This window comes from Engraulis encrasicolus, chromosome 8, assembly GCF_034702125.1.
Source record: "Engraulis encrasicolus isolate BLACKSEA-1 chromosome 8, IST_EnEncr_1.0, whole genome shotgun sequence".
NCBI lineage: Eukaryota > Metazoa > Chordata > Actinopteri > Clupeiformes > Engraulidae > Engraulis > Engraulis encrasicolus.
This window is the reverse complement of record NC_085864.1, coordinates 22,885,508-22,908,048: the sequence shown is the minus strand read 5'-3', so window position 1 is coordinate 22,908,048 and position 22,541 is coordinate 22,885,508. Positions and strand designations below refer to the sequence as shown.

General features: G+C 43.1%; 1 protein-coding gene across 1 annotated transcript; it reads right to left on the bottom strand.

Annotated features, from left to right (window-relative positions):
• Window positions 1–3,043: 3,043 nt before the first annotated feature.
• wsb1 (WD repeat and SOCS box containing 1) lies at window positions 3,044–20,760 on the bottom strand. Its single transcript, XM_063205214.1, has 9 exons — window positions 20,359–20,760; window positions 18,891–19,059; window positions 16,595–16,872; window positions 14,213–14,344; window positions 12,657–12,757; window positions 8,796–8,968; window positions 7,830–7,943; window positions 5,240–5,347; window positions 3,044–4,801 (listed from the first exon to the last, which is right to left on the bottom strand). The coding sequence occupies exons 1-9, from the start codon at window positions 20,396–20,398 to the stop codon at window positions 4,639–4,641; spliced, it is 1,278 nt and encodes a 425-aa protein (XP_063061284.1). The 5' UTR covers window positions 20,399–20,760; the 3' UTR covers window positions 3,044–4,638.
• Between the last annotated feature and the right edge of the window lie 1,781 nt (window positions 20,761–22,541).

Below are 22,541 nucleotides of genomic sequence, written 5' to 3'. Positions count from 1 at the left end.
AGGAAATTTCCACAACCACAGAAAATGCACAACATACATCTATTTATCTATCTATCTATCTATCTATCTATCTATCTATCTATCTATCTATCTATCTATCTATCTATCCCTTATGTTGTGTTCGGGTCATTTTTGACCCGTTTTCAAGTTTTAGTGTGAAAAAAACACACTTTCCTTTATTTTCTTGGAATAAGGCTTCATCTAATCCTCAGTCACAATCATTTCAACACAAAAAAATATGTTTTAATGTGTTTTAAAATAAGTTACATCTGTTGTGTTCGGGGGTCAAAATTGACCCGGTATAGATTTTTGGTTGTTTTATGCATTTCTGAAAAGCTGTTGGTTGCCCTTTGTCTTCAGTTTGGTGATTTATGGTGAGGAAAATATATTTCTTGCCTGAACTTTTTTTTGCCAGCTTTTTGATATTACAAATCCAATATGGCCGCCGGACAGTCCCATACACTACAATGTGTCATACCTCCTGTTGTGAAAGGAGTACAGATGTATTTCTGGTGTCTACTCATATGTTTTCATGGTCAGGGAATCCATTTCTGCATTATATAATGAGATTTTTTGATCATTTGTTTGCAAAATACATTTTTGCACATTATTTTTAAAAAAAAAACGTATCAAAAATTCATAATGGCACCCAAACCTGTAGAACTGGTCTTATACTTTCCATAAAGTTGATGTGGCAATGACATAATGGTCCATGTTCATAGCATAGGGGATTCAGATGAATAGTGTGACTTTTTTCATGTTCATTGAGGTTGCTGAGTTTTGTTATCACGGGTCAAAAATGACCCGAACACCACAGGTGTATGCAGCTTATGAACACAACACAAGGGATATATATATATATATATATATATATATATATATATATATATATATATATATATATATATATATATATTTTTTAAAGGCCAACAGGGGGTGGGCAAAGGGGTCAGTTGTCCTGGGCCCAGGGAGACAGGGGGCCCAGAATCTGGTCCCCATTACATTGTATGTATTAAGTCAGACGGGGAGGGGCTTTCTGGTGACTTTTTCCAAAGCTGTCAGTGGCCCCATATGAGCTCCGGGTGTTTATTTCTTGGATCCCCATTAGCTGTGACAATGCCACAGCTAATCTTCCTGGGGTCCTTTCCTTCAATAAAATCAGTTCATCATAGTATTAAAAATTACATCAGAAGATCATACCAAAAAAATATACAATAACATACCACAGTAGTCTATATAAGCAAAAGACATTCAAATTACACAACCTGCTAATAAATATCAACTTATCAATATAAACATCAACCATACCTCTTTCCTAAAAATATATTGATTTGTTTTTTAAAACTGGCTTCAGAATTGATTTGGACGGAAGGGGTGGATGGCCAGAGCGATGGCTTTTGGCAGAGGCTGAGACTTGCTTCAGGGGCCAAGCCCAGCCCTCAGTGTAGTCTCTGGATCTCTGAACATCTGAGTTTTTTTTTTCTCTCCCGTTCTTTCTCCCCTTCCCTTCCATTTTGTCTCATTTAGTGTCTAATGTAGGTCTTCTACAGGGGTAGAACAAACTGAAAAAGCTGGTTTTAGACCACAAAAATGCACCTGCAAGTTGTGCACCAACAATTTTTTCTTTCCGTCAGATGGCAGAGCTCTTTCTGTTAAGTCAGTAGCCCAGTCATGTTTAGACTTGCAGAAGCACTGAGGCAATAACGGCAAGAACTTGAGTTTTGTTTAGAAGGTAGCAAAATACACATACGGATATGAATGAGAGTTTATTGAAATCCACATATGCATGAATACAGAGAAGAAAATGCTGATACATTCATTTCTTCGGCAGACATCACAAGCATGGTTCATGAATACTGTTTCTTAATACTTTGAGATGGAGGTTTTGATATTTTGTTTTTCAGCAAATTGTTTGGCTTCAATTGACAAAATGATTAAAAGAAAGACAGGTAGGCTGAGAAAGACGCATACAAATAAAAATAATGATTTTCAAGTTTTACTTAAAAGCAAAATTCACACCATCACTGAGTGCCTCTCTTACTCATACACATCTTAAGGGTCTTTGGGCATCAGCACAGGTGGTTTAAAAAAGAAAAAAAAAGAACAACCTTATTGCCAAGATGTGTCTACTGCATGTAAGAAACAGACAATTATTTTGGGACAAACATATGAGACAAGAACAATACAAAAACATGGCGTGAAAACGTTACTACTGGGACTCCTTGCATTCAACATCACATTATATTCTGGTCTTGAATCCCATCTCTGCAACTCACCAATACTATCCTCTCAAGAGAAGAAAAAAAATGTATCCAAAGTGTTTTCATAACTATGCCCAGTAGAATTGAAGTGGAAACACCAATCAACATGGTAACAGATTGATCCTGCTAGAACCTAAAACAATTACCAGGAGGTAGACAAAAAAAGAAAAAAGAAAAGAAAAAAAAGAGAAAGAAGAGAATAAAAATAACCATGTTTATAGTCTACTTTCAATTGGCACAACGGTCTTGGAGATGTATCCATGGAAATGAACTCTACAGACGTTACCGGATCAGATGGAGCTACTAAATTTAGTTCTTAACATAAACCTATATACAGTACATACATACATACATACATACATACATACACTCACAGCAAGAACATTTCTGCATCCGTTTTTCAGCTTGCTGGAGTTACAGTCGAATAGAGCGCTGGTACCCAGTTCGAGCCCTCATCATAAGTGGAGGCAAGCACTCATTTCTCACCCATCCATTTAAGACATAATCTGGATCATCATCCTGCTCATTCATTCAATCATTCCTAAACCGATCCTTTCACATTATGACAATGTTAATATACAAAACAAAAACACTTTAAAAGAAAGTCTGTAAGCCGTGATAAATATACAAATGAACAACTTTCAAATAAACACACTTCTGTACAGATAGAAATATACAATTTTTTGCAATAGAAAAAAGAAGCAGGCCTGTGAGATTGTTTTTTTTTCCTTTTGATTTTTTTTGAGGACAAGTGTGTGTGTGTGTGTGTGTGTGTGGTGTGTGTGTGTGTGTGTGTGTGTGCGCGCGCGCGATATAGGTGATATACATGGTGTGCCCACATGCGTGTGAAAGTTACACAAGCGCTACAAGTGGGCAGTGCAAAAGAAAAATCGGACCAACTCAGGAGGCACGTGAGTTAGCAAAGTCCTTCTCTCTCTCACTCTCTCCCTTCACAAACGCCATGTGTTTGCCTGCCACAAGAGGGGCTTCCAAAACCTGCATGCATCCCTCAAATATACACACACATCCATACGTACGTACAGAAGTACAGACAAGCTGGGCTTCCAAAACCTGCATGCATCCCTCAAATATACACACACATCCATACACACATACATGCATGCGTACGCAAGTACAGACAAGCTGGCCTTTCTTCCCTTCCCAGCCTTTTAACGCACCGCAAAGTAAACAACACAAAGCCCAGACACACTTCTCAATCACAACAGCCGCTCAGGTCATTGATATAGAACACGAGATGCCACCTTCAGCCTTTTGGGCATGGCAAAGCCTCAGACATCAGCATTTTGGTACGCACAGTATTTCCAATGTTTTATCACACCGTCAGCAAAAGATGTTGTTTCATCGCCACTTACAGGAAAAGTTGCACATCACATTATTCACTCAAGCAGCATCATCACTGAACAAGGATGGTGTCAAAAATTAGAGCCATTCTTTCCAATTAAGGGGTGGTCAATTCCAGCACCTAGTGTTCTATATCCGTGCACTCAACTCACTCGCATTCGTTGCATTCAATCCTCAGAAAAAGTGCAGCTTCCCTTCACTTTGGGTAAGTTAACAGCAGAGGAAGCACTGCTTTGAATTCAAGTCATCATGATCTACGCATGTATTCACAAGTCTAGGACTACTCGCATCCAAGCAGTTAGTTCTTTTTCTAAAAGACTACACAAGAAATATTATAGTATTGTTGAACTTGTATTGTTTGTTGATATATTTTTTTAACGTTTTTGCAAGGGATAAATACTTCTGCGTGTGCTCAGGACGGGGAAATTGCACTGGGCCTGAAAACACACACAAAAGCATTGATATGGCGGCCGGCGGGCGATGCAAGAGGTGAACTTGGTGATTGGTGCACTCGAGTCGGTAAGGCCTTTCCACTAGCGTCGCTCGCAGAGCGGCTCACAGAAATGCTCTCTCCTTCCAAGAGGAAAACACAGAAAAATGCAACAAAAGAAACAAAACAATATATAATTTCACAAGTTAAGAAGTTTGCAAACAAACCAAATAGAAATAGAAGAAAAAATACTGGAAATCAATACTTACAAAAATAAATAAATACAAAGAGAAACCTTGCATGAAGTACAGAGCTGTACCATATATCAAGGTTTCGAAACTTTAGATAAAGGCTTTTTTTTCCCTCTTTTTTTTTTTTCTTTTCTCCTCATCTACAACAGTCTCTGCTTTTGATTTTCTTAGAAAAGGACAAAAAACAAACAAAAGAAAGACAAACGGAGAAAGGAAGAAGGTCCTTGGTAAGGGGGCGGGTAGGGGGGTAGGAACTAGTCCAGTGTGTGACTGGTGGGTGGTGGGTGCGTGGATGCACGGCGCACCACCAGGGCATTGGGGCAGCAGGCTAGGGCTAGACGGTCTTGTAGGCCAGGTAGTCCTGCATGCAGACGGGGATGGGCAGGCTGTGGACCTGCTGCGTGGGCATGACGCGGCGCAGGGCCATGCGGCACAGGTGCTGCAGGCTGGCGATGGAGCGAGGGCATGCCCAGAAGTGCACACTGCCGTCACGAGACCTGCGGGAGAGGGGGGAGGGAGGGGGCACACACAGACGGGGGACGAGGGTTAATACCAACAATGCTGTTATTCCCTATAGTTGACTATTATAGTACAGTTCTACATGTAACAACTTCACGTGTGTGCCTCTGACCATCGCATGGCGACTTATGCTGGTTCACTGCTTGGCCCCACATTGCTGCTTTAAGTTACATTTGACTTCAACGGTTGCATTTAACCTACAATAACCTCGTGAAGCCGCCTTGCTAGCTTTCACTCAATACATGGATAGCAACACTTACAGTGAAAGCAAATAATGTTACAAATTTAAAGTAGGGACATTGGGACATTGCGACATTGGCAGAAAAAAAAAAAAAGCAATGTCACCAAATGTGACATTGTGAGTGGGGGAGGATGTTGCAGAGCGAGAATGAGCAGGAACCACATGCAGCACTTACCCGGCGGCAAGAACACTCCCTCCAGTGGAGAAGGCACAGCAGAGGGCGTTGGCCACGGGAGCTATGGCCTGGGGAGACTTCTCCTCGATACTCCAGAAACGCAGTAGTCTGAAAGGACACAAGAACCACACATCAAACATCGAACCAAACCAGTCTAAAAGGACACAAGAACCACACATCAAACCACACTGAAACAGTCTGAAGCAGTCAAAAACATGCAGAGATATTGAAGAATCAAACCACAGAATTCTGAAGTGACAGAACCGTGAGTCAAAACGTGTGGCGATATCGAGACATGAGGGGGGAGAGGCGTTTAATATTCTTCAGAGGAAATGGCGAAACATCTCAAACACCAACCATCAATGTGCCACCACGTTGCTTGCTAATGCCTAAAAATACACATTTAAGAAGTGTTGTCAACTTGCACGGCGGCTTTTAAACATAACCCATCATTTCATGACAAAGTCACTATGAGTCAACACTCGCAATGCATTCGCAGAGAGGCCTTTTCACCGATTTCACAGCACTGCCACAGCTGAGCAGCGGCAGATTATGTTTTCCATCCACTTTCCTCCACCCACCCCCACCCCCACACGCCTCCTTTCTCTTTCTGTCCTCCATTTTGTTGAGCGTGGAGAGAGCAGAGCAGAGCGTTGGTAGCGTAGCTCCTCAGCTCAGACCTCCAGGCTCAGGGGAGAGAGAGAGAGAGAGAGAGAGAGAGAGATAGAGAGAGAGAGAGAGAGAGAGAGAGAGAGGGAGAGAGAGAGGGAGAGAGGGAGAGAGGGAGAGAGGGAGAGGGGGAGAGAGAGGGAGAGAGAGAGAGGGGGAGAGGGGGAGAGAGAAGGCGAGCTAGCTAGTTCAGCTGCCCCTCCCCCGCCGTTCCTCTATGCGGGGCCATTCCCCTATCACTCGGCCTGATTCTCCCAGTGCAGGCGGGCCTTACTGGTGATTAATGGTGGTCATGTGAGAAGCATGAGATTTTTCTGCCCCTCTTTGCCTTCCAACTGCGCTGAGCGCTGGATGGAAAAACAGCTGGGTGAGGCCAATGATCTGCGTGTTTGCGCTGGGACTGCCTGCCCGCCTGCCTGCTTGCTTGCTTGCTCACTGTGAAAACGCCCAATGCCTGACAAGCATGGCTTGAACTTGAACTCATGGTCCAGGCCAAGGTATTGTTGTTTTAAAAGAGCCGGACGTGGTTTTAGGGTTTCAGGGGTCTTTTCAGGCCAACCTAAAACGGTTTTAGAGCACTGAGACACCACGGTGAATTGGCTTTTTTATGTTCTATATTCATGGAGGCTAACTGAGCCATTCACCACAGCAGTGCTAAAAAATTCTTTGAAGACCATAGTAGCCATGTTTCAAGTGTCGTTTTCTCCTATAGACCACTGAGAGACTATAAGCGAGCAAGCCCTTCATTTCAGCCTCGAGTTGACACTAGAGGTGTAAATCACAGCCTTTATGATGATGATACGATTCAGTATTGATTTCTTAAAGCAGTGATTCGATTATTTTTGATACTTAAGAATGCCCGACAATACGACACGATTATATTTTCCCCCCAATTACTTTTCCACATCTATTATGGTCTGGAGCTAGGGCATTGGGCAGGGGCCAGTGATTCAATTATTTTTGATACAATGGCCCACGATACAATAAGATACAATTCGAAAAAGATATTATTCGATTATTATTTACAGCCGTAGTTGACACAGTGCTCAGTTCGGTCTACCTACCATCTAATCTAAATTTTGACAGCCACAGAATGAAACTTGAATAGAGCAGAAAGATTCTTTTGAAGAACATTATTTACACCTTAAACATTACTCATAAGTTTGAAAAGCCTTTCAAAGAGCATATCCGGTGGGTGGAAATTGCTAGCATTTAAGATTGTATAACGTGTCAGCATCTGCGCTCATCGCCTCTTGCTGTTGCTTTACAAGGCTGGTTTGACAAGTTTTGGCCTTCGTGTTGACAAGGTGACTGATAAGATCTTCTAGTCTTGGGCTGGAGAGAGAGATCAGTCAGAAGTTACACTCAGCTAATGCAAGAATGAAGGCAGACGCGACATTTTCTGTTGAACATTAAACTACTTTTTTTGTCGACAGCAGGAACTAGATTGCATAAGAATTCACATGAACTTTTTTGGGGAAAAGGGGAAGTGGCCTGCGTATGAAGCATTGGGAAAGAGTTCTGTTTGCACAGACACTGACAAACACCCAGCTTAAAGAACACTTAAAACTGTGAATGAAATTAATAAATTTAAGTCTTCATTTTATAATTCAAAAATATCCTAGTTTCGTTTGTAGCAGACATGTAAAAGCTTGGCAAAACACACTTTTTCTTCTTTTTGGGCCTCTTATTAATTTATTCATGACAGGACAGCGAAAGATTTTGATAGGAAGAGAGGTGGGGAAGGTTTGGCATAGGACCCGGGCTGGAATTGAACCCGGGTCGCCAGCTCAGCAGCCAAATGTCCTACCATTGCAGCCACGGTAGGGCCAAAAGAACACACCTTTACATTTCCGCTGCAAAAAACATAGTAATTTGTATTCAACTTAAAATCTCTCCAGTGTGTATGACAAATGCTTACCGGTCGTCAGTGATGGTAGCGATGTGGCGTCCATCATGACAGAAGGAGACGGAGCGCACCCATCTATCATTGGCACCTCCCGCAAATATGGGAGAGGGGGGAGGAAACAGGTGCCTGCACAATAGACAAACAGGAGAAAAGATGAGTACAATGAGGTGTGTTCGTGTGTGTGTGTGTGTGTATTTGCGTACATGAACACAAGTGTACACATGCACGTGTGCAGGGGTGTTTGTATGTGAGCATGGGTGTGTCACCCACTACAGCTACAGTATGAATAACATGACTCACAAAGACAACATGAAAACCTACACTCGGGAGTCTTCACACAACGGGACACTCTATACACCAAAAGCGGGTTAACATACTGTATTACCAACCTATTGCTGGCTCCAGAGCAAGGAGAGAGGTGGGTAAAAACAGCTCTGTAGTTACTGAAAATACACCTACTGTAAACCTAGGTTATAGTAACCCCATGTTATGGTTTGACCAGAGACAATTCCCTGGTCCCCCTCTCCCCATTTACTTTACACACCAAGGCAGAGTGCAAATGCTCAAAACAAAACAAAAACAGCTACTAAGAAAGAGAGTACTGGCCTGAAATTACTTTGCCAATGGTGAAGTGAGGAAGTATTGTTTCAAGAACAGTGCCAATGGGCCCTTTGGGTACCATTTTGGTAAGATTATTGTGACATAGCAGACCACACAACAGCCTAATAGATATTGTAAAAAAAATGTGCGTTTGGCTAGTGTGATTAACATCTACCAGCCATTTTGGCTGCTGGTGGTGAAAAAAAGTTAATTTAGGGGCCCTGATGATGCCCCCGCAAGACTGTGTAGTACTTTACTTCATAAACAGAGGAATACCGTCAGGAAACGGTCTTCTTACCCCAGCTCCATGATGATATGCCTCCACAATATTTATAGGGCTTTACTTTATAATCAGAGTAAAACCAATAAGAACCTTACCCGAGCTCCATGACGATGGTGCCCATGTGCGGGTCCCACAGGATGACGCGGGTGTCATAGGAGGCAGTGGCCAGCAGCGCTCCGTCGGGGGAGAACTCGCACGACACCACATCATTGTGGTGCCCCTCCAGCTTGCGGATCAACGTGTACTTATCCATGTTCCACAGCATCACCTGCGAGAGCAAAAACAAGACTGTTATAGCACTGGCCTCTCAACGGGTGTCTCTAGTAAAAACACCTAGAACTATAATATATTTAGCATAATAATGCATAATAATGCTACAAAGCACAATTTTTATGGTGTGCCCATGGTATGCTCAGTGTCAATGTTGTGTGGTTTTACAAGTTAATGCAAAAAATAAAATAAAAACAGAAACAAAACAGCATCTTGCACATGCCACACAAGCAGCAAGGCTAGTTTTAAGGTTTTAATTTGAAAATGGCAACACCTTTTCCATCGCCATCTCATTGACAACATGATTTCATTAGGTTAATAGCTATGTCACACACAATTCATTAAAACTACAGATGGGTCCATTTTAAAAACATTCCAGTTAAATTTACACTGAAAAGTCTTGTTTTTAACAAAGAAGAAAAAAAGAAAACTACATCAAGTTTTTTTTTTTTAAAGAATAAATACAAACAAGTAGTAACTTAAGGTAACATAATGTTACTCCACTGGCATCCCCCTTTCAGTGTTTTAGTTCACTTGTGTTTACAGTAGGCCCGCGTCGGCTGCGGAGGCCTACCGGAGAGACAGATACTGCAAGAGAAGAGAACATTTGATGGCCAAAAGGCAATACACACCTTTGGCAAATACACAAGGCACAGCAAACACACAGGTACACAAGTGACACAAAGAGAAGAAGAAGAAGATGTACACAAGTCTAACATTACCAAGCTACTGCTCTAGATTTGCTTTTTTTGCTCCAGCACAATGCTTTTGCGTGCAGCTCACGTCTTTTTTGTTTTGTTTGTTTGTTCCCAAGAGGAAAAAGAATACATTACTGTATTGTATAACATTGTTCCTTCCTTTTTCAATTCTCATTTCAATTCCTTATTAAGGGATAGCCCCTTGAGATGTTCCATCTCTTTTTTGAGGGGTTCCTTCAGGAGGACACCGAGATATGGCTTCTACAGTCATTGTACTTGAGCAAAATGTCACTTGCTTCACATTTCTTCAACTAGCCAAAACTGATGGCAGGGCAGCTTTACATGGGTAGGTGCTAGGTAAGAACTGTTGCTAACCTTCCAACAGAACGGCCAAGACAAATGAAAAGACTCTAGAACACTGCAGGCAAAAGCTTGCCTTTACTACATTACTCTAGCCTGAAGAGCACACAATCCTGTTGCGTGAGTATTTTGTGTGTCTTTGAAGTTATGCTCCTCAAGCTTAACTTTGTTAAGGTGTATCGTTTGCATGTTGTTGTCCTTTACGGCAGGTTAACTATGTTGAGGAGGATTAGAGCAGACAGCTTGGGTCCAAAACATCACAGCATTCCTTCGCAGGTCTTTTCACAGAGGGCCGCAAGAATCCAAACGTAAGCGGACAACGCAACAATAATGACTTTACAAAAATGCAAGCAGCCTGTGTGAGGAACAAAGAGCCTTTTCATTTCTCTTTTGCGCCGCATCGCGCTAACTGCTTACAATCAACTGAGTGTGTATATAAGTGTTTTTGTACGAGTGAGTGAGTGTGTGTGTGAGAGAGTATGTGTACACGTGTGGAAGGAATGGGGTGTTTAGGGGATTGGACTAACGAGGAAAAAGACATGAGGAAAAGACTAACCGGCTTAGTCAAATCAATGGGACCTCTACGCTTACGTTACAGTTAAATTCTGGGCCTCACAAAGGTTCAACACAAGTGAAGGTGATTACGCATGACAAGAGGATGTGGGGGAGGGTGAGGGTGAGGAGGAGGAGGTGGGGTGGGGGTTGTGGATGGACATGTGCCTTCTGAAGCACTAGGGATGGAAAGAGGGTCAATGATGGAATGAGGGATAGATGGGGGATGGGAGGGGACAAGATGGGAGGGGAGGAGAGGCAAGAGGACGAAAGAGACGAGACTGCCAAGTTGCTTTGTAGTGTGCTACTAAAAGTCTTGAAGCCTTCAAGAAGTGGAGGAACATGAGACTAGAGAACTGGGGGGAGAACCGATGCAGTGCAGTGACCTACGTGCAGGTCGCCTTGCCGTCAGGTGGCTAAGGCTGCACCCCCCTCACCTCACCGTGGCGAGGGGGGGGAGGGGACTGCAGGCATGGGCACTAGTGCGTCCTGCGGACGGAGGAGGGGGGAGTTCGGGCGGGGAGACGGCCCTCCGTGCGTGCTAAACCGCCTCACAGCGACGGGGGACAGCACAGCGCAGCGCACTCTCTCCATCGAATACTACTCACACACAGAGCTCTGCCACCACCTGGGACAGGAAAAGCAAGACACTTACGGATGCACACACCCACCCACCAGTCCCCATACATCCATACACACCTTACAAGCTGTGGGATTGGCCTTTTTAAAAAAAAGCTTTTTTATAACTTCCACCAAAACGGATTTTGAAGCACACAGCTTTCCCCAATTGTTACTGTTATAGTTTGGGTGGAACAAGTCCCCGAGCCAGGGTAGACAACATTTCTTCAAGCCATCTGCCATGACCTCTACCAAAAGCTCGAATTGACTGATCCCAAGACCCACCTCCGACCTACTGCAACTCATTGGCTGGATGAGAGTTGCCTTCGTGCGTTTTAAAAAGGAGCAAAAGATTTCTTCATTTTGGCAATAGCTCTGTGATGTTTCACAACACAGATGTTACTCTCCACCACCATTATTATTGACTAAAAATGAAAAACATTAGGTATTTGTAACTTTTGAGGCGAACTTGATTTTTGTTAGCGACATACCATTGTAATGTCCCTTAAATCTTAGAAGTGATTAGCTACCTAAGCTAGTAGCGATTAGCTTCCTAAGCTAGCAGCTAGCTACGCAACATAGCACTGCAGCTCCTAGCCATGTAGGCTCAGGTCACGTAAAACTATGGCTCAGTCACTTGAGAACGATTAGCCTAATTCTGAGGAACAGCCGAAAAAAACAAGCATGACGCTTAATAAATCTGAAAAATTACAGACTTTGATCCCAGACTGACCTTCAATCATTTAGTCGTTTCTTTTTAACCTCCATCTATATCGGTCTACATGTTAGGAGTTGGGTGGGAACAAGGAGGTGCAGGTTTAATTGTTTAACTTTTGAAAGGGTGGGGGGCTTGGGGTCAGTCAATTTCTTAAAAACTGCTGCAAAATTGTTACAACTGTTTAGCAAACTAGTACGTAAAATGAATGAATTAAGATCATGAAATGCCAAACGCTGGTTGGGATTAATGTCCATCATCAAGTCCAGGCATTTTATCATGCAGTTTGACTTTGCCATAGCTATGTGCCTAACAGTCATTACCATTCAGTGCATACAAGTTACATGCGTGCTTCAAAAATGCCACACATTTGTTACACCACACAGTATTCCCCTCCCCCCCAGGAAGTACATCATCTGTACGTACCTATGTACAACTACAGATTAACAAGGATGACACTGAGCAGTGCTGCATTTAACTTGGTAAGCCAGTTGCAAGTGTTCCAGCCAAGTCAGAAAATCAAACTCTAATGCCAGGTGGAGGAACTGTTTATAGATGTCTGCGTCTTGAAATAAAACCAGGTTACTCGAAATAAAACCAGGTTACTCAATCCAAACCAGGCTACAAAGTTGGGTCTTCCAAGTTGGCTGGTACACTGACATAACAGTGCTATGCACAAAAACACAAAGCAGAGCAAAACAGGTCACAAGAGAAGTTGAAGAGGCGAGTAAGTGAGTACATACCGCTTTGCCAGCGCCCACTGAGCACAGCACGGAGGAGTCGGGGGAGAAGGCGCTACAGTACACCCAGTGCTGATGGCCACGCAGAACCTTCACCATGTTACCTGGACACAGACAAAAGCAAACACACATTAATCCAAAAGGTTCAAACCTCTCTACACAGCTCGGGGCAGGAGCTGGTATCTGAAAAGATAACTTAGTGAAACAAAAAGGCTATCACACTCTTGAGTAAGCAAGAATCTGGCACTGGTCTATCAGTGTGCGGTTACCTCTAATGAGGCACATTAATACCCTACACAAGGCTGCCATCAGAACCTTCACCATGTCACCTGGACACAAACATTACATGACACTTAGGTGACGCTTTTATCCAAAGCGACTTAGTTACTTACAGGGTATTGGTTACAGACCCTGGAGCACTATGGGGTCAGTTGCACCTACAACCCTTTGAACTGAAGCATATTTTCTTAAATAATAGTGTGAATTTAGTGTATACATGCCTAATTTATGCCAGCGGCAAAAAGAGTGAAAAGGATATTGCACAATGAAAAGAAAAGTGAAAAAGTGCCACACCTGGTCTTTAAGCCCTTCATGGAAAACTGCCAGATCAAAACGAAGTCCTTTTCAAATTAGGAAAAAAACAAACTTAATCCAGAACTAATCGCTGACTAAATGAGTTTTTGTGGATGGCAGGATGCCTTAAAGCGATATTTAGTAGCTACTGCAGTATGGACTACCATGCATGGCCGTAACTACCATTGAGGACACTGGGGTTATGTCCTCTGTATTTTTTTCAGGATTGTAAAATGTGACTATGATGAAAATTGATATATGATCAATGACGATAAATTCAATCTGTATACACCACTCCCACTTATCCTCAAGGCAGTGATTAATGAAAACAGCTTAAGAGTTTGACTGAAGTGTTTGAAGCATTCTAGTGTATATGTACGCAGTACAGCACACACCATTTGACCTTAGTATTTGAAAATGTCTAGTTACGTGCCTGCTACCATGTGTTTCACCAAGGCAGAGCTCCAACTGCAGCTCCAGTGAGTCTGGGCAGCTTGGGCCTCGTGGTTCAGATAAAGGGGCTTTAAAACACTTGTTTACTCTCCCCCATACACCAGCTGCATTGTTCTGCTGCGGCTCAGAGCCTCAACAGACTAACATCATGCCTCATGGAGATGTTCTGCTGATACAATTTACTTTATCTGTGTTGTATAGTACATAGTGTACAGCGTTCACCCAAGTGCCCAGTTTACAACCACAGTCATAAAGCAGAACCAAAAAAACAAAACAAAAACCAAAAACGGGCAAAATAACTGAGGAATAAACCACAGGAGCATGGTTGTTCAGCGCTGTGTGTTAACTTGATATAATAATAAAAAAATGAGCATAAACTCAGTCTGCAAACCACTCGCTCACAAAGTAACTTCATCATTTTGTTAAAACCCTCATTTTTTTGTAAAAACTCCCCCCACTCTAATACTGCAGATAAGCTCTGATCGTTCTGCATCACAGTGGATTCTACTGGACCCACTCTTATCTTTACTTACCATCATCTTTCAGGTCCCAGACTCGTAGCGTTTTGTCACGGGACGCTGACACCAGGACCAGGCTACCGTCGGGTGCGAAAGTCAGGTCTCGCACAATGTCTGTGTGGTCCATCAGGTTCAGCAAAAGCTTGCCTGTCAAAACAAACAGAAAGGTCCACCAATTAGAGAGCATTTAAGGAGACAAATGTCACGCTAACAGTTGGTGTTGGCTAAAGCCTGTTAGCTAATGTGCAAACGCAATGACATGTGACAACAGTTGCCGAGGTCAATTTGTGACAAGACCACATTGAAAACAGGAAAAGGGAAGAAAACATTGTGCCTGGCATAACTGAGAACTGAACAGGAAGAGAGACAAAAAGGGCAAACAATTAGGATATTTAAAACATGAATAAACGGAAATGTTCACGTAGCAAAGAGACCTCAAACTCTATGATGCTAATCCTTAAATAAATAATAATTACATGAGCTATTCATAGCCAATATAAAATACTGGGTCAGTGTGACATGATTATAGTATAACGCTCCACTTCATGCAACAGGCATGCAGTGCAGGCGGTGACTTGTCAAGAGAGGGAAGTGTTTGAGCTGACATTCCTGGGGAGCTTCCAGCATGATTCACTGAACCCGGCTGACTCTTCAACAGAAAGTTTCCTTTAGGATTGTTACTTAAGCGATGTAAAACAAACCTATGGCACTCTGGCTAAGCTGACCTTATGTCCCCAACCAACACATAAGGCCGTTTGTGTGACACACACAGTGGCAGCCAAGGTGCCAACATCCAAGTTACAGGACAACTCGCTCGCATGTTGCATCAGACACCACCAGCGACAGGCAGCCAATGGCAGCTCGGCGTCGGGACCTGCCTCCCCAAAAACGGCAGACGCACCAATCACGGTGCAGCGACAGCTGGCAATTAATGGCAAAAGGGGGACGTGCCTGCCCTGCGGCCCCAGTTTATTACCCCTCCGCCCACTGGCTCAACACACCCCTCTCTATGTGAACTGGAATGCACTGGAATAAACAGGGAAGGGAAGGCGCCTACTTCGAGGCTGAGACAGGGAGATTACGTTTTTTTTTATATACTGCAGAGAAAAACAAGTCGAATAAATTCTTACACAAAGCCTATGCACCACATGTATAAGTAAATCAATGACTACATAGGGTTGGGGGTGTTTGGTCTCTGCACTGTGACACAGTTTGTGATTCAGGGGAATTTGTTGAAGGGCTAAACGGGGTGTTTTTTTTACAGCTCAAAACGAGTTCTTTAGGCTGACAGCCCAGCAGACAAGTGACAAACAAAAGTGAATTTGAGGAAAATTACAAAAGCTATAAAGAAAACCAGAAAGAAAAGTCAGGGAGGAATTCCACCCAGCAGCAGACAGAAGGCCTTACACAAACACTGTCGACTGAAAACACACACACACGCCTCATTGCTTCTGGCCGGGGAGCAAAAACAAGACGTGGCGAAGGGAAAGCTACAACGTTTGGAAAAATATATAAAAATGACAAAAGTGACCCAATGACAAATTGCCGCATAAGCAAATAACTGGAAAAAAATTATGCCAACGGACTTTGGACATGTGCGAAGAGTCAATGTTGATCAAATGATCCTTCCAAAACACACAGCTAATGGACCTATATGGCCAGTTGAGGAGTACAGTAGAGCAGAATCATTTACAGACTGACGTCAGGATGATGGAGTGCAGTGAGAGGAACCACCTTCTTGGTGCCTAGCTTACGTAAAAAGGGTCAGCAACCTGCTACAGTCCCAAGGCCAAATATTTCAAGTCCGTCAGTTCTACAAACGCACTGCAATATAGGCGGTTTAAATGTTTACTTTTCCTGGCTGCAAGGCTGTGTCCATTAAAATTCACAGGTTTAGTGAAAAGGCTGGTTAAAAAATGCTGGCCCTGGACAGTCACTTCAAATGCCAGACTGTCCATCACATAAAAAAACGTGGCACAAATGGTAGGGCACTGCAATGCAGCCAGCCTTGGTCCTTTGCCGACCCTTTTCCATCTCATTCTCCCCACTCACTTCCTGTCATAGGCTTCACTATCCATTACATTACATTACATTACTTTGCACTTAGCTGACGCTTTCATTATTCGAAGTGACTTACAGTTATTCTTTCTCAGGGTATTGGTTACAGTCCCTGGAGCAATGTGGGAGTAGGTGCCTTGCTCAAGTGCACTTCAGCCATGGATGGAGATACAGGGAGAGGTCAGGGGGGATTCGAACCTGCAACCCCTAGATTGAAAGACCAACTCTCTAACCCCTAGGCCACAGGTGCCCACTATCCTGTCAAGTAAAGGCAAAAAAAGCCCCCCCCCAAAAATATATACATTTAACAAAAAACAAAAAAAAAGACAAGTCCCTTACCCGTATAGACATCCCAGATCTTGATGCGGCCATTGTTGAGGCCGGTGGCCAGGAGCAGCTGGTCCTGGCCGAACTTGAAGCGGTGCCACTCGATGTTGACGCATCGGCTCTGCTTCTCGGGCACGGAGGAGCCGAACGCCAGCCCCCACACCACGTCGCCGCAGTCAATGGTGTGCTCGCGCGGCTCGCCCGGTAACGGGGTGACCGTGCCCAGGCTGTTCTGCCGCGACAGGCGCTGGAGTCCGACTCCGGTCGAGCGCTCGTCCTTCCTCACGGACCTACAGCAATGACAGTGACAAGACAGGCAGTTAATAAAAGAAGAGTCACGGAACTAACAGATATAACTTGACGTAACATGCATTCCATATGTGGCCATAATAACATGCAACAAGTTTTAACCAATCATGCTAATGTATATGTTACTGACATTTAGCAAAGGTGTGCCTCATGACCTAATGCTGGGCTCCAACTTGTGGTCATCATCGGCAGAGTTCAAACAAATGTTTCTGCAAACAAGTTTTGACTCCAGACGAAATTTGTGTTGCATGACTGTTAGTGTAGGTCAACTGTGTCTGAACTGGTTATTCCTAAATCTTTTGTCGAACAATGTGAACTCCAAAGCCACTCCAAAGCCACATTCTGATGCAGTCATGGGACACTCAACGAAAGTTGACAACAACAACAAAAAAAACAGAACGAAAAAAAAAAAAAGAAGTACATTTCAACTAGGCCGGAACACAAACACCCACTTTAAAGCAGAGACCTACATTATGCTCATATCTTCTGATAATTCCTAATCCAGAAACTGGCACTACGCTCCACTTCAGTCTGTGAATGGGTTGGCCCAATGATGTGGCTACAGGGCATTTCACTGGCTCACAACGAGGCATTGTTTGCCCTAAGTTCAAGACTGAGCGCAGAAGCCCTTGCAGGCACTGTGTGTGTGCAGGGGAGGATGCGCGTTAACGTGGCAGGAGAGCAGTAGATAATACACGCCACATGTCCTTGGCAATGTGGCCAGCAGACAGAGGTTCCTTTATGCAGCCACCGCACAGAGGGTGAAGGGGAGGCGGCAACTTCCAGAACGTTCCGGATTCACAGTCAAGTGACAACAACAATGTGGACTAGAAAGCAACAGTGGCAAGGACCACAGTACATCCCTTGCGTGCCTTATTAGTAAAGAAAATATTAGCTGGATCCGTCTTGTTGCTTTCTGCCTCCCATGCCCCATTCCCCTTTTAAACCCTTTCATTCACTGATGACACACTAGATTTTTAAAGAACTAGTGTGCGAAATGTATAAGGATGTTCAGAATCAAAATGTATACTGCCAATTCATAAACCTGTTATTTTTCATGACTAATCAAAAAGTCAATACACAGCCTCAGCACATAGGCCACATGGGAGTCTAAAACTTCTAACACATAGCAGATTTGCAGTCAACTGACACCCACACACCTACAGTGGCAATGAACACACAACCCACAAAACCATAAGCTACTGTGACAATGAACATGGTACTGTACATTCCTTAATGTGATCATTTCTAATAAGGGACGCATCTACATTTTTCTGTCATTCTCTCCATGATCCCACCCCCTCATAAACCAGTTCACACTGTAAATACAATAATAAGATCGTTAATTTTTTAAAAATACATTTCTACATGACATCTGCATCGTGTGACCAGATTTGCAGCACGTTGTCTGTTAAAATCTTGGCAGCATTTCATTTCAAAGAAAACATCCAGCACATAATAAAGCTACTTATTGCACAAGGTTTATGGTCAACTTCCCCATAGCCGTCGTACAATATCTTTTTACAAGGGGCATGTGCGGCAGTAAATTGGGGGGTGTGAGTGCACGGTCGGTAACGTGCTTGGCCTCTATTCCACATAAGCTATTTGGCAACTTCGCACAGTTTTCTTTGTTCGGCAAAACAACTTTGATATCGCTTCCCACTTCTTATTGAAATTTAACCAGCTCGTAACTTGCCATGATGCCAACACACACTTTACAAAAAAAAAAACATCGGACACAAACAGGCAAACCTGAAGGAGAAGTGAGTGACTAAGACCTTTTTTTTGCCTTGCACTCAAAAACACACACCCTCTCTGACAGTTTTCAAACAAAAAATAAGATTCTTACAATTACTCCTGTACACTAACGTAGCAAGGCAGTGCAAGCATGCTACTACCAAATGCAATTGAAACATGTTGCATTAAGTTTCCAACAAAGTCCCATGACCGCCTTGAAAGCAAAATGTATAAAACTATGATCTGAAGCATGGACACTTACAGGTCGGCCAAGCATTTTGACCATGGTAGGAGCTTCACAATGCGATGCCCTAGAGACCAAGCGAAGTAGGAACCATCAGGTGCGAAGGCAACGGTCCACGTCTCCCGCCCAGACTTCTGGTCAAAGGGAGCAACTGGAGCTAAGAGTTCCCCAACAAACTTAGCCTTTCCTGCAGATCAGAGAAAAGACCACAAGACAACAATTAAGTTAAACATGTCACATACATACATGTCACAAACATGTAAAAATCAGATTACAAACACTTAGAATTTACAATAGAAGAATTGTATTTTTTTATTATTATTTTACTATATGAACAGGTACCATGACTTAGATTAGACTAGAGCTCTACTAAAAAAAACAATGGTCCATAGCAGAAAATCAAATGGGAAATTAACTTAAGATCTGACTCACTGGAAAGTTGAGAGAAACTTTTCAGGTCATACTCCAAAAGGGAGTCCCCGCCCCCTTTTACACTCAAAACATCCAGGGCTTGTCTCGCTACTAACTGATCAAAAGAAGAAATCTATGTTGATTGTGTCAAAAATGTGAATAAACGGGTTAAGTGCCCCTGCTATGAGACGTTGCATGTGCAACGAAATCCTCAAAAGACCAGCCACGCTTCAAAGAAATGCTAAACCAACATTAGGTTCGGCATTCAGCCACCCAAATATGCGCCATACTGCTGCTCTTTGGGACTGGGAAATTGTGGTGCGCGGGGTATGCGCTTACTACGTGACTGTCGGGGGATGGTAAAATGTGATTAGTTGACAATAGCTGTTTTTTTTTTTTTTTTAAATGCTGGGAGTGAATTGTGTTAAATTCGCCGCATTTCAATTTACAACGAGTGAAAAGGATTCCTTACAGCGGCTCCAAAAAGAAAGTGGCCTATAAAAATATGTAAATAGGGCAAGGACTGAAATTGTCGACGGACGCACCAACAACCCCGACATTATTAGCATTAAGCTACCTGCTAACACTTGTGCACAACACTGGGTTACTACCACAATACATTTTAAACATTTGGCACGTAGCCAACACATGCCTATTTTCTTTGGACATAATCAAGTGTGGCACACACAGCAGTCGAGTTCATATAACATTATTATTAACTGGTAGAAAAGAGAAAGTGGGTAATATGTATGCCAATTTCCAGCCAAGTATGCCTTGGATAGTTATCCTATTTCATAGCTAACGTGGAGACTTTGTCCACAACATCATCCATACACCACACCCAGCCACTCTCTCAGTCCATCCCAGATTCATGTTTTCAAAAACTATAAAGGAGGTTACCACATGGAACGAACTTATTGAGTTCGCAGGTGGGTGTTTTGTTTTAAAGAAAGAGACAAGTTAGCCTGTTAGCTCGTCGTTGATGTCTGGTCTAGTGCTCTACATTCCAGTCCGAAACCATATCAGCAGATGGCATTAGAAAAACACTCAGGGAAACATGGCATGGTCTACTTACCTATTTCATTTTCGTTAACAAAATCTGGGAAGCTGGCCATCTAAATGAGAACACGTCTCTAGAAAAGAACTCCTTATCGACCAAAACGTGTAAATTTCACTGCTTGCAAGCGATTTCAACACTCGTCGTGGTTAATCCCGACTCGAATTCGATCGTCGGGAAAGCAGGGGAGGTTCACGTCGATATCAAAGGTTGGTGTTCTGTCCTGAATTTACGGTTCCCGAGAAAAGACAAAAGCGCTGAGTGGTAATCTTAGCTTGTAGCTAGGGGGAACTGAAAATAAAATGGCTAGATTACAGAGTCTGGAAACGCTTAATCGAATCGTGTCCTCCTATCTCACGACAGCATAAACACACAATGGCTTCCTACGCTGGCTCCTCTCGGCACATTGCTTTATGGTTTCAGTCGGTTTATTCGTTCACGTCATCACTGTTGCCGTAGAGACGTAGACATGTCCCTCCCCCTCTCCAAACGTGATGGCAAACTGCGGGGATGTAGAATGAACACAAATGTGTTATAGGCGAGTGCATTTATGACTTAACCCCAAAAAAATTCTAACAAAAGGTTTGTCAGTGGTTTACAGTACTATCAGATGTACTTAACAACATACTAAAAATCTGCCAAAATCTGACTTCAGGAAAGGCCTCATTTTCAAGATGGCCGCCGCCGGGCCCTGAAATTGACTCGGGCTTTAAAATTGCATTGAAATGACCAGGAATAGTGGTGTTTGATGCATGTTTCAACCTTGTAATGTTGTAATTAGACTATGTCCTTGATATATATATGGTTATTAGTGCAGTTTGCTGTTAAAAAAATCAATTTACAACTGTATGGTACTGTAATATTAGACAAATTTGGCCTAGCGGTTAGGCTTAATAGTGCTAACCTCTTCTTTGTGTGCATTTTAGTTTTTTTTCCAATTATGATTATGTTTTACATTAATATACATGTTTTGCATGTGCATGTTTTAAAATGTATTTGTTTATTTTATTTTGACAGTAATGATCAATGGTAAAAAGCAAGGAATCCATACGAAGGATTCAAAATTTCACTTTTCACTGCCTCCCGTGTAGACAAGACATGACGAACATTAAAAGTGCATGACATTATAACATCTATGTGCACAGGCACAACCAAAAATACATCTTAACTTATCTTAACCTATCCTAAGTACACAGCCACAACACACAAAATACCAAAACATTACAGTAACTATAAATTAATGAATCAAATTACACATATGCGTACAGTAGTCAGATCAGGTATTAGTACCAGTAAAAAATAAGAGATTGTGAGCACAAGACAGTTTATTATGTATTTGTTTAGCACAACAGGTATACATAGTACAGTTGTATGTGGGAAAAGTCTTTTCTGGGGGGTCTGAGAGCAATTGTTCTTTGGAAAGATGCAGATTTTTCCGGCAGCCTGTTGGGTGCAGAGAAGAACTCAGCATCCTTACAGTCTGTTTGAGACTCTGGTGGTGCCAGAAGAGAAGCTTGTTGAGTGGCTTGCATCACTATTGTGATCACTTTGTGGGTGGTGTATCCAAACCCATTCAATATGGTTGTGACGAAGGGGAGTAGAGTTGCCAAGCCGGGACTCGAACCCAGACCTTCTGGGGTAGTACACTGAGAGCCAGACTCGTTGGTGTGACAGTCAGAACACACCCACAACCCTAGTGATGGTCACTCCATCACACTGCCTTCCCCTTCAGGAAGCGCACTCGTGCACTTCACACACTTCATGGTGTCCCTCACGCAACTGCCCGTCATACTTCCCCCATCCAGTGTGCCCCATCATCAGTGCTTCACCCATCACTGGGGTCCCTCACCACGGGGTTACCAATCCTGGGGGTCCCTCACTTGAAATTACGGCTCACACACAATGCGTATGCTTCTGATGGCATCACACCATCCCACTTCTGACACCATTTGTAGCGAAGGGGAGTAGAGTTGCCCAGCCTAGAACCAAACCCAGACCTTCTGGGCTTGTAAACTGGGGCCCTGACCGCTACACCAAAGAGCCAATCTCGTTGGTGTGACAGTCAGAACACACCCACAACCCTAGTGATGGTCACTCCATCACAATAGTAGCCAAGCTAAACCATACACTGTGCCACCAATGCAAAAAAGTGGGATCAAGTACAGTTTCCTAAATGGGCGAGAATTCCCTTTTAACTCCAT